The sequence below is a fragment of the Peromyscus leucopus genome, chromosome 20 (genome assembly GCF_004664715.2).
Source record: "Peromyscus leucopus breed LL Stock chromosome 20, UCI_PerLeu_2.1, whole genome shotgun sequence".
In the NCBI taxonomy this organism is placed as follows: domain Eukaryota; kingdom Metazoa; phylum Chordata; class Mammalia; order Rodentia; family Cricetidae; genus Peromyscus; species Peromyscus leucopus.
In genome coordinates, this window is record NC_051080.1 from 38,916,584 (window position 1) to 38,928,662 (window position 12,079).

The 12,079-nt window shown below is 50.7% G+C and overlaps 1 protein-coding gene across 1 annotated transcript; it reads left to right on the top strand.

The window, feature by feature from the left end:
• The first annotated feature begins 6,889 nt into the window (after nt 1–6,889).
• On the top strand, nt 6,890–11,863 carry LOC114694310 (cytochrome P450 2D28-like). The gene is made up of 9 exons (XM_028871232.2): nt 6,890–7,281; nt 8,125–8,296; nt 8,588–8,740; nt 8,817–8,977; nt 10,109–10,285; nt 10,416–10,557; nt 10,769–10,956; nt 11,354–11,495; nt 11,595–11,863. The coding sequence occupies exons 1-9, from the start codon at nt 7,093–7,095 to the stop codon at nt 11,771–11,773; spliced, it is 1,503 nt and encodes a 500-aa protein (XP_028727065.1). The 5' UTR covers nt 6,890–7,092; the 3' UTR covers nt 11,774–11,863.
• The last annotated feature ends 216 nt before the right edge of the window (nt 11,864–12,079 follow it).

Below are 12,079 nucleotides of genomic sequence, written 5' to 3' on the forward strand. Positions count from 1 at the left end.
CTTCCTCAGTATGTTTCCTTCCCTACATTATATTACACATTTTGGAATGATAATGTATGTCATATGTCATTATATGTTGGAAGTATGTGATCTGTTTTTGATTTTGATTTTGTAGAGGATTACAGTTGAGAGATTATATGAATCTCAGAAGAGACTTTGAACTTTTAAACATTGTTAAGACTGTGATAGACTATAGGGACTTTTGAGCTGGACTAAATGCATTTTGCCTTATCAAATTGTTACAAGCTTATGGGGGCCAGGAAGTGGAATGTGGTAATTTGAATGTAATTGTCCCCATAAACTCATAGAGAGTGGAACTATTAGGTGTGGCTTTGTTGGAGTAGATATGGCCTTGTGGGAGGAAGTGTGTCATCTTGGAAGTGGGATTTGAGTTCTCATATATGCTCAGTGTCTCAGTTCACTTCCTGTTGCCTGTGGATCAGGATGTAGGACTCTCAGCTCCTTCTCTAGCACCATGTCTGCCTGCATGCCGCCATGTCCCACCATGGTGATAATGGACTAAACTTCTGAAACTGTAAGCCACCCCATTAAATGTTTTCCTTTTAAGAGACATGGGCCAGGTGGTGGTGACACGTGACTTTAATCCCAGCACTCAGGAGGCAGAGGCAGGCGGATCCCTGTGAGTTCAAGGCCAGCCTGGTCTATAGAGTGAGATCCAGGACAGGCACCAAAAGTATGCTGAGAAACCCTGTCTTGGAAAAACAAAACAAAACAAAATAAAAACAAAACAAAACACAAAAAACCCCCACCATAGCAGAGAAATGGCATGTCACAATGCCTGTGTCCTCCCCTCATCTCACTTCTTCATATAGGCAGTGTGTCCCATTCAGCCTTGATTGTCAGCTTGGCACAACCTAGAATCATCTGAAAGGAAAACTCCAGGTGAGGAATATTCTAGGTTGGTCTGTGCACATGTAGGGAGTTGCCCTGCCTATTTAACCGACACAAGAGGACCCGGTCCACTGTGGGTGGCACCAACCCTTAGGCAGATGGTCTTGGGCTGTGGAAGAAAGCTAGCGAAGCATGAGTCTGCAAGTGAGCCAGCAAGCTGCATTCCTCCATGGCTTCTCTTTCAAGTTCCTGCTTGAGTGCCTGGCCCGACTTCCCTCAGTGATGGACTGTGTCCTGAAAGTGTAAGCAAAATAAGAGCATCACTCTCTCGAGTTGTTTGGTCACGGTGTCTTATGGCAGCAACAGAAAGGGAGTAGAATTTGGTGCATCACATCACCTCCCTTCATTCCATGAGAAGCGTGTCTAGCACAGGAGCATCTTGAGGGCCTCGTTCAGAAACTCCCATTGTCTCTATCATCACCATTGCTCTATTAATGCTATTGAGTCTCACTGCCCTAATATAGCACTTTAGTATAGTTGTGTGTGCATAGGAAGAGCCATAGTATGTTTTATAGTTCGGATCTATCAGCCATTTTAGAGTGGTCGTGGAGCTTAGTACCAAGGAAAGTTGGGGGGGATGAACTACTACTGCCCCAGGTTTTCTTTGCCTACTCATCTGTCAGTGGACACTCGTGAACCATGGAGCTGTGAGTGTGGATGTCCGGTGACCCTTCTGGGAACCTCCGTATCGTTCTGTATGTGTTCTCAGAGGGGGACTCCTGGGTGGTGGCATCCTTAGTGGTTTGGCTGGGGAATTACTGTACACTTGCCCTCAGTGCCATCTGTACCAGTTGACATTCCTGTGAAGGATGCCCAAGGCTCCGCCAGCTCCACCTCCTGGTAGCCTGTGTTTCCCAGGGCTGTTGTGACAGAAGCCACACTAATGAGCCTGAAGTGTCTCAGTGTGGTTGTGGCCTCATTGTCCTAGTAATGAGTGACACCAGGCATTGTTTATGTGCCTGTTGGTAGTTTGCCTGTTTGCTTTGCAGAAATGTCTACACAAGCTTTTGACTCATTTTTTTTTTTTTTTGCTTTAGATAATATATATATGGGGTTATTAGATTTTGTTGGTTGGTTTGTTTTCTGGGTATGACTGTCTAGTCAGACCTGGGGGCTGTCATTTGCTTCTCCCTCTCATGGTTTGCCTCTCCTGCCCTCTTTTGACAGTGACCATCTTAAAGAACACTTATGTTCTATTTAGGTGGGCGTAGGTGTTTGCCACGTGTGCCTGTGGAGATAAGAGGGGGGTGGCTCTACAGGAAGGTGTTGGGACTCTCCCTCCACCATGTGGCTTCAAGAGATCGGGCTCAGATTGTGGAGCTGGGTCCCAGGTGTTTTACCCACTAAACTATCTCACCAGCCCAGGGAGTGACTCGTGAGACACAAAGTTTTTAACTATTAAAAATCCCAGTTTGTCTTCAGTTCTTTGACGTTTGCGCCTCTGGTGTCCTATCCAAGTGACCGCTGACAACTGACTGTACTGAAACTTCTGTCCCAGCAGCATCTTTACAGGTGAACTCACACCGTCAGGTCGTTGATCCCTTTACACTTCCTTGTTGTGTGTAGTATTAGCTCCTGGGAGTTGCATTCTTGTGCGCGTCCTTATCGGGTTGCCCAGGGCCATTCCACACGGTCTTCTGTATGGAACGGTGTTAGGGCTTGTCATTCGCCCATCTAGATTACACCAGGGGCTGAGTTCTGGAAAGTTCATTAGACAATTTCCTCAGGCAAATCCCAGAGCCTTACCAGTTCAAACTTAGATGGTGGAAGGCAGAGCAGGCTGCTCCGAGGCTACCAAGCAGTGCCACAGATGATGCTAACACTGTGACATGAGTCCAGTGGGGCTGGGTGACAGAAAGAGTTCAGCACCATTATAATCTGACCACACTGCGTCCATACATGTGTGTGGCCTCTCACTGAAAGGCACTTACGGGTCACATGACTGTCCCTGGGAGAGAGAGGGGGGCTGGGGCTCCTCGAATCTCTTGCTGCTGTGTGGTCTCTGGCCTCACTGCCCATCTCAAGGAAGCAGTTTCTTCATGTGTCCTGAGATGCTGAGGGGCCCCAGGACAGTGTCCAGGCTCTGGGAAGATCACAGCAGGTGTCATATCTACCATGAGTCCTTTGCTGAACTTAAAGGATGGGATGCCACAGCCACAGTGCGCCAGGTCTAAGGCAGGGCACAGAGGTCAGTGGAAGAGTTTTCTCCATTGAATTTAAGGACTAAGGATCAAAACAAACAACACACACACACAAAATACACAAACACACACAAGCACATACACACACACTCATTGTGCATTCACACACTGATAGACACACACACACACACACACGGACACGGACACATGGACACTCTACCAATACTCATGCATTAAGCTGGTTCGAGGATCTGTGGGCACCTCACTTCCTAAGTGCTCTGTCGCTCTCCTCAGCTTCAACAACGCTATGGTGATGTGTTCAGCCTGCAGATGGCCTGGAAGCCCGTGGTCGTGATCAATGGACTGAAGGCAGTTCGGGAAGTGCTGGTGAACCGTGGAGAGTTCACTGCAGACCGCTCCCCAATACCCGTCTTTCAATACTGGAGCTCTGGTCCCAAAGCTAAGGCAAAAAGCTGTATGGAAGCAGAGAGGGGTTCAGAGCCAGACCTGGGGGACAGTGAGCAGAGAAAGACAGGGGAGGATACAGGTGGTAGGACAGTTAAGCTGTTCAATGAGGCCACTGAGATCCAGGCTGAGGAACCTGTAAGCAGCACTCCTCCATGGTCCCTGCCTTAGTTCTGCCTCCTGGTTCCTGCCCTGACTTTCTACCTTCCACTCGGTCTTCTACAACCTCTATGGTTTCAGTCTGGCCAAACTCTATTTCTCGTGTATTTTTCCAACACTACCCACAAACATTTTCTTTTCTGTGAAATGGGCAGCAGGTTCTTCAGAATCCTCTGCAGAAGCAGTTCTCTCTGGTTCTCCTACATATCCTTCAGCTTGGTGTGGTCCAGCACACATCCAGACATTTCTGTCAGCCTGGTGTGGTCCAGCACACATCCAGACACTTTTGTCAGCCTGTTGGGGTACAGAACACATTCCTACATGTCCACCATCCGGCGTTCACCACACATCCCTACATTTCTATTAGACTTTTGTGTTCCAGCACATTCCTGAATGCTTCTCTTCAACACAACAGGAAGTCACAATATCAAAACCCCCGGAATGCTTTGTTTGGGGGTCTCTCAGTGCTTCACCCTAGGGGTACACAGTGTCTCAAATACTTCTCCTCAACTATCACACACAGTTTTAAAGCTCAGATCACCGATGCACAGCTGCCTCAGTTGTTGTGGATGTTGGGATCATGGTGGTCCGTTCTTAGACCTGATCTTGTCTTAAGTCTTTAGAGTCAGGTTCCCGCTGAGACCTGACTCATGTTCTTCTGCTGTACTTTGATTCCCTTTCCATTCAGTTTTGTCTTTTGACTGTTTTCTCGATTTGCCTTGTCATTTAAAAAATTTATAAGTTCTGCATTTCTTTCTGTTTTCTTTTCTTCCTTCCTTTTCACTTTTCACTGGATCCTTTTTTTGTTTGGGGTTTCCGTTTTGTTCTTCGAAACAGGCTTTCTATTGTAATAGTCCTAGCTTCCTGGAACTTGATTTGTAGACAAGGCTAGCCTTGATCTCACAGATCCACCTGCCTCGGCCTCTCAAATGCTGGGACTAAAGGCCTGTGACACCACACTGGGCTGCATTTCTTCACATACCAAGCGGGAAGCATCTCACGTGTTAGTTCTGTGGTTTGGGATCCCATAGGGAACACAATGGGCAACACTCGTGCTGTGGCCTCTACCATGAGCTTCACCAACCATAAAGAGTCCCTTGGCCTTCCTTTGCCCAAACTAAGTGTTCCTGAGGCAGCACCCTCAGAGAGACAGTCACTACAGGGAGTCACATCACTCTTCGCAAGGCTACTGGGTTTGCACATCACACCAAGCCTAGGGAAAGAAAGCAGGGACCCAGGAATGCCCTTAGACTAACTGTGGTCTCACTTCAATGAACCCAGACAGTTGAAGCCAGCAAAGGGAAATGACACACAGAACAGAGTCCAGGACAGACATGCCCAGGTCCTCTCTGTTTGTCCTCATCCAGTGGAGTCCAAAGGATGGTGATTAAGGATCTGTCGACATGTGTGCAGAGAATTGTGAACTGGGAGCACCCCTGAACGCTGGTGACCAGGGACTGAGTTCCAGTTTGCTCTTGTAGACATGGCACACCTGAGCAGCTGACATGAATATCAAGACCGCAGTCACCAAGAAGTCACACTGATCCTGACAGGACACATTTGTTCACATGGCTGAGGAGGATGAAATAGGAAAAACAGTAGTAGCAGGCAGATGTTTACCAGAGCATCCAGGTCATCTCCCAAAAGCAGGTACAGACCAGAGAATTTACAACACACAGTGTGAGACATCCATCACCTGCTTGGTGCACTTAGATCATGGGGACCCACTTAGCCTGAAGCAGGAAAATCAGGCCTGAGTCGGTCCATGCCACACTGCACATCTGTACCCAGTCAGCACCAATGCTACCCTTCCATGGTGTCATACATGACACACAGAAGAGAGGAGGAGAGTTGAAGAGAGGCAGATGTGGGACAACTGACATCCAGTTAACCATCAGGCCTCAGAAGTTACCTTGGGAGAGTCCTGGGGCAAACCAGGAGGAAGCCACCAGCCTGAGCCAATCAGTGACCAGAGGTCATTTGTCTCTGTCCCCTCACTCCTAATCATGACCCATGCTGCTGTCCTGACTCCCATTCAGGGCTCCATTCAAGCCATGTTGGAGCTAGAGAAGACCCTTGTCTGTGCCCACACCTAGGGTGCCATATGATCCTAACTGGGTTGGGCAGAGCCAAGAGCTTTGGTTGAGAACAGTTAGCAGACTTGGGGGCTTCAGGCCAGCAACAAGCATGGAATCACCTCAGGCCCTGGTGACATAAACTTGGGCAGAAAAGGGGGTGGCAGGTATAGGCGAGCAGAGGAGACCCAGGGTCTGGTCCTTGCTGAGGAGCTACATGCTGTGGACTCCATCTCCTCTCACTCAGCTCCTGCCTCCCTCTGCCACACTGGAGGGGGCAGCAGAGAGCGCCCGCCTGGATTCCACTGGGACATCTGAGCCTTTGATCTTCAGAGGTCTGGATCCCCAGCAAGGACAGGGACTGCAATTTTACTGACCCTAGTGATTGATGAGTTGACATGTGCAGTGTGCCCAGCAGTGCCAAGGACACAGGTGCCATTTGTTGGAAGGCTCAGGAGTCATCTTTCCATTCTCCTCAGGGCTGCCCATCCTAAACACAGCCTCAGTCATGAGGAGGACGCTGCCTCCATATTCCATGTAGAAGATGTTGGGAGATATGTTGACCCACCAAGAAAGAAAGAGTGAAAAAAGACAGAGGCCAGCATATGACAATTTCCTGGCCCAATTTAGTGGCCTCCCCAGGATTCTCAGGCCATTTCTCGGCTCTCAGCTTGGATCTGAGAAATCTCCAAGTGTGTCTTGCACTCCTGATCAACTGGGTGATCTCAGACATGGACAGAACATTACACAGACTCCACTTGCCTTCCCCACTGTCTCCCACTGTCCCCCAATCACCCACAGGGCTCCAGCTGCTCCCCCCAACTGCCCCTATTCACCCACAGATGCTACAGCTGCCTCCCCACAACTGCAGAAGACACCCTCGCACTGTTCACACACCCATGGGAGCCATTGACTGGTAGTGAAAAAGGCCCCTCAAGTCTTGGCAACAAAGTATTCCGTGAAGCTTCTGTGAGGTCTTATTCCTCTCTGAGGAAATGTCTTCAAGCTCTCAAAGCTTTGCATGTGGGGCACATCAAACCTTCTACTACATGTCATCATGGTGCACCTTGAAGCATGGATCCACTGGACATCTGCCCAGCATGCTCAGTCAGCAGAACTGCTATTTTCAGCTCTTGGGAGGCACTAAACATCTCCAGGCACTCCTTACACTTGGCTGGAAAAATCTTGTCACAGAAACTTGTGACAGAGGACAAAAGGGCACCATTGGCTGTCCCTTATCAGGTGGCACGATCCAAGCTGTTGGGACTTCCTAATTCCAGGAGGCTGCTGTGAGTGTTGGACATTGTTTTCCTGAAAGCCTGGGCAGCAGTGGGGCAGACATGGAGCTGCTGACTGGGTATGGCCTGGGGTCTGTGGCTATATTCACAGTCCTCTTCATATTACTGGTGGATCTGATGCACCGGCGCCAGCGCTGGACTTCTCGCTACCCACCAGGCCCTGTGCCCTTGCCTGTGCTGGGCAACCTGCTGCAGTTGGACTTCAACGACATTGCAAACAGCATGTACAAGGTGAGACAGTCCATGGTGGATGGTTAACGAGATTACAGTGTCTGTGGCACCACATCCTGGGGATGGAGCCACAGGGTAGACAGGAGCTGGGCCCCAGCCTGGCACAGGCTGAACAGCTCCCTGGTTGCAGGCACTGCCAGGTCTGGGGACACTCTATTTTCTAGGGCAAATGTTTTTGGGGGGTGAGGCGAAGTTCGGGAGGTGATGAGGGTGTGACAGCAGGGTGCAGATCCAGTTAGACAGGGCAGCAATCATGAAGGCCCCAAGTCCTCAGGATTCTGTCACAGAGGAGGGCTGAGTGAAGGGCATGATCTTAGGTCTAGTGCAGCGTGTCTGGCAGAGACCGAGTGGAGAGAGAGAGGGGCAGTGGCTACTCGAATCTCTTGCTGCTGTGTGGTCTCTGGCCTCACTGCCCATCTCAAGGAAGCAGTTTCTTCATGTGTCCTGAGATGCTGAGGAGCCCCATTACAGTGTCCAGGCTCTGGGAATATCACAGCAGGTGTCATATCTACCATGAGTCTTTGCTGAACTGAAAGAATGGGATGCCACAGCCACAGGGCACCAGATCTGACACAGGGCATAGAGCTCATTGCAAGAGCTTTTTCCCAGTGAATGTAAGAACTAAGTATCAAAACTAACAACACACACACAAATACACAGACACACACACAAGCATATGCACACACACTCCTTGTGCACACATACACTGATACACACACACACATACACACACACACACAGACACACACACACACACGGACACTCTACCAATACTTATGCATTAACCTGGTTCGAGGATCTGTGGGCACCTCACTTCCTAAGTGCTCTGTCCCTCTCCTTCAGCTTCAACAACGCTATGGTGACGTGTTCAGCCTGCAGATGGCCTGGAAGCCCGTGGTTGTGATCAATGGACTGAAGGCTATGAGGGAAGTACTGGTGAAAAATGGAGAGTTCACTGCAGACCGCCCCCCAATGCCCTTCTTTCAATACTTGAGCGCTGGTCCAAAAGCTAAAGGCAAGAGGCTGTGTGGGGGATGAGAGGGGTTCAGAGCCGGACCTGGGGGACAGTGAGCAGAGGAAAGACAGGGTAGGATACACGTGACCAGGCAGTTGAGTCGTTCAAGAAAGGTCACTGAAATCCACAATGGAAGCTACTTAGCATGCTGGAGAGGGCTAGAGAAGTTTGTGTGGATGGGAGGTGAGGTGGGAGGTTATGAGTGACCTTGATGCCACAGGAGAAGAGGAAGGGCAGGAGCAGAGGACAGCAGAGCCAGGCGTCCTTGGTTACACACATATGTGTCTACAGGAGTGATCCTTGCACCTTACGGACCCGAGTGGCGAGAGCAGCGAAAATTCTCTGTGTCCACCATGCGAAACTTTGGCCTGGGCAAGAAATCCCTGGAGCAGTGGGTGACAGACGAGGCTGGCCACCTCCGTGATGCCTTTGCCGACCAGGCTGGTGGGTGATGGGTAAGGGATGAGATGGGCACAGAAGATATGAAAAGTACATGACTTGTTTGCAAATCCACTCCCAGGGCGGCCCTTCAATCCCAACGCCATCCTAGACAAAGCTACGTGCAATGTGATCTCGTCTCTCATTTTTGCTCGTCGCTTTGAATATGAAGACCCTTACCTCATCAGGATGCTGGAACTGCTGAAAGGCGGCTTGACTGACGTCTTTGGCTTCATTCCTCAGGTAGGAGGCTGGGGCAGCCTGCTGCACCTCTTCTCTGCTATCGGTGGTCACAGAGGAAACTGTGAGAAAAGACCAAGGGAGAGGTCTTCGGGGAGTCCACTGCAGGAGGACAGACCTGGAGCGTGACTAACGTCAGAAACAGGAGGGAAAAGTGGATCACTGTCAGGGTTTCGAGAAAGAGAGGGGACCCGTGCCTTATGTCTACATAAAAGCCAGACAATTATGTGATTTCCAGAGTAGAATGTTCCTTCTGTTCATCCTGGGCTACAAGAGCCTGAGGGCTGGAACTGAGGAGGAGGCAATGATGGGTGGGGACAAACAGGCTCTGGGCCCTTTGGGAAGGAGATTGGAATGTGAGCCGGGTCCAGGTGGACACTGAGCATAACCAAGACCAAGCTGCCAGCCGAGTGGTTAGTGGGTAAGGGGCTTGCCAAGCAAGTATGGAGTCCTGAGTTCGATGCCTGGGACCCATGTAGGGTAGACATGATTGCAGTAGAATAATATTTGAAGGTGCGTTACTTTCATTTATGTTGCATTTGTTAAAATCAGTGAAGCTGTGTCCCGGGGCCTCTCTAAAACACCTGATGATCTAATAAAGAACTGTACAGCCAGCAGCAAGGCGGGAAGAGAGAGACAGGCGGGGCTGGAAGGCAAAGAGAATATATAGAAGGGGAAATCTGGGAGGAGGAAGAAGAGAAGAGAGGTGGAGGAGTAAAGAGAGGAAAAAGTAATGAGAGAGAAGTAACCACAGGAGGAGGAGGACTCCAGGGGCCGGGCACCCAGCAGGCCATGGAGTAAGAGTAAGATTTACAGAAGGAAGATAGCAGAAGAAGTCCAGAGGAAAAAGGGAGATGGGAAAATTTAAGTTAAGGAAAGCTGGGAAGAAACAAGTCAAGCTAGGGCCAGGCATTTATAAATAAGAATAAGCTTCCATGGATGTTTAATTTGGAACTGGGTGGTGGGGCCTCCCAAAAGAGTGAAAACCACTAAGAACGGATGGTGGACCCTACACATTGTCCTATCACTCGCTCACATGCACCACGGCCCATGAGCCCCATACACAATGATGAATCATGAGTAATTAGTTAAATTTTAAAGGAAGTCCTGACACTTCCTCTGTGGCTGTTACAGGTTCTTAACATGTTCCCAATCCTCCTGCGCATCCCAGGACTGGCTGACAAGGTCTTCCAGGGACAGAAGAACTTGGCAGCAATGCTGGGTGATCTGTTGACTGAGCACAGGAAGACCCAGGACCCTGAACAGCCACCCCGAGACCTGACCGATGCCTTCCTGGCAGAGGTGGAGAAGGTGAGGGGCAGCTGTTAACATGGGGCTGGGAGCTGGGGGCTGCCATCCTGTGTATCACCAAGTGCCTCAGCCCCTGGGCTGCCTGGGGAAAATGGGAGGCCACTCCAGACTTCTCTCCCCACTGTCCCAGGCCAAGGGGAACCCTGAGAGCAGCTTCAATGATGAGAACCTGCGCGTAGTGGTGTCTGAACTGTTTGCTGCAGGAATAGTGTCCACCTCAACCACACTGTCCTGGGCCCTGCTGCTCATGATCCTGTATCCAGATGTGCAGAGTGAGCCTGGCTGGGGCTGGGAGGGAGGAGAGACAGGCACACTCCCTGAGCAAAATCAACACACGTGTGGCTTTCAGCACAGACTTAAGCCAGACGCCAGCAACACTCATGGACGTCTTGCTCACATGGACTCAGCCCTTCACATGGTTGCGGGAGAGGAGAAAGGGAAGTCCCTTGGGAATGCTTCACTGAGGGGATGCTCTCCCTCCAGGCCGCGTGCAACAGGAGATCGATGAGGTCATAGGACAGGCCAGAAGCCCAGAGATGGCAGACCAGGCCCGTATGCCCTTCACCAATGCTGTCATTCATGAGGTGCAGCGCTTTGCGGACATCGGCCAGTTGAATTTGCCATGCATCACATCCCGTGACATTGAAGTCCAGGGCTTCCTCATCCCCAAGGTAGGCACGGGCCCTCATTCTAATACATCATGACACTAGTGTACAAGGTCGGGAAAGAACAAGACCAGCATGACCTGGATGTCCAACATGCTGATGGAACCAGCCTGGTGCAGACCCACATTAGCCACCAAGAGTCCTTGGGAAAGAGAAATGGCCAATGAAAATGACCACAGGGGATTTTAGAGAACACTGCACACAGAAACAGATCTGGTTTAGTGCCAATGGAGGACTCCATACAGGGCTCTCCATGGCATTAGAGAAGGAGCTGAGAGGCTCTGGGCTGAGGTTCAATAAAAGAATCCAGAGTGTGCAGGAAGAGGATGTTCATGTCAACTTGATGACCAGGGTCATGTTAGCCATGTCCAAGTCCATGTTCACACCATGTGTCTCCTGCCAGGGAACGACCCTCATCCCCAACCTGTCCTCCGTGCTGAAGGATGAGACTGTCTGGGAGAAGCCCCTCCAGTTCCATCCTGAACACTTCCTGGATGCCCAGGGCCGCTTTGTGAAGCATGAGGCCTTCATGCCATTCTCAGCAGGTCCTGGGGGGTGCCTGGCTCCCTGTCTCTTCCCAGGGGCCTTGGAGGGTGGAGCATCCATCAGGGCCCAGACTGACTGAGCCCCTCTCCCACCCACAGGCCGCAGAGCATGCCTGGGGGAGCCTCTGGCCCGCATGGAGCTCTTCCTCTTCTTCACCTGCCTCCTGCAGCGCTTTAGCTTCTCGGTGCCTGATGGACAGCCCCGGCCCAGCTACCAGAGAGTTGTTGGTGTTCTGACAACTCCCTCCCCCTACGAGCTCTGTGCAGTCACTCGCTAGCAGGACACTGATTCTAGTCCTGCCCCCAGCTCACTCTGATCTTCCCACAATAAACCAGGGCTGTGGCTGCCCCTTGCTTTCTCATTTAAACTCTCACCCTGTCTGCATCTGGTCCTCAGAGAACTGTCCACCATCACCCCTCACCCTGCACCTGAGCCTTCCTAATGGACACCTTGAATGCTAGGAGAAAGGGTTGAGCTCACCCTAGTGCAAAGGCACAGCCTGCAGGTTCAGCACCTGGGACCCTGACACAGAGAATGGCAAGTTTGGGGCTAGCCTGGGCTATAAAGCAAGACTTAGGACTGC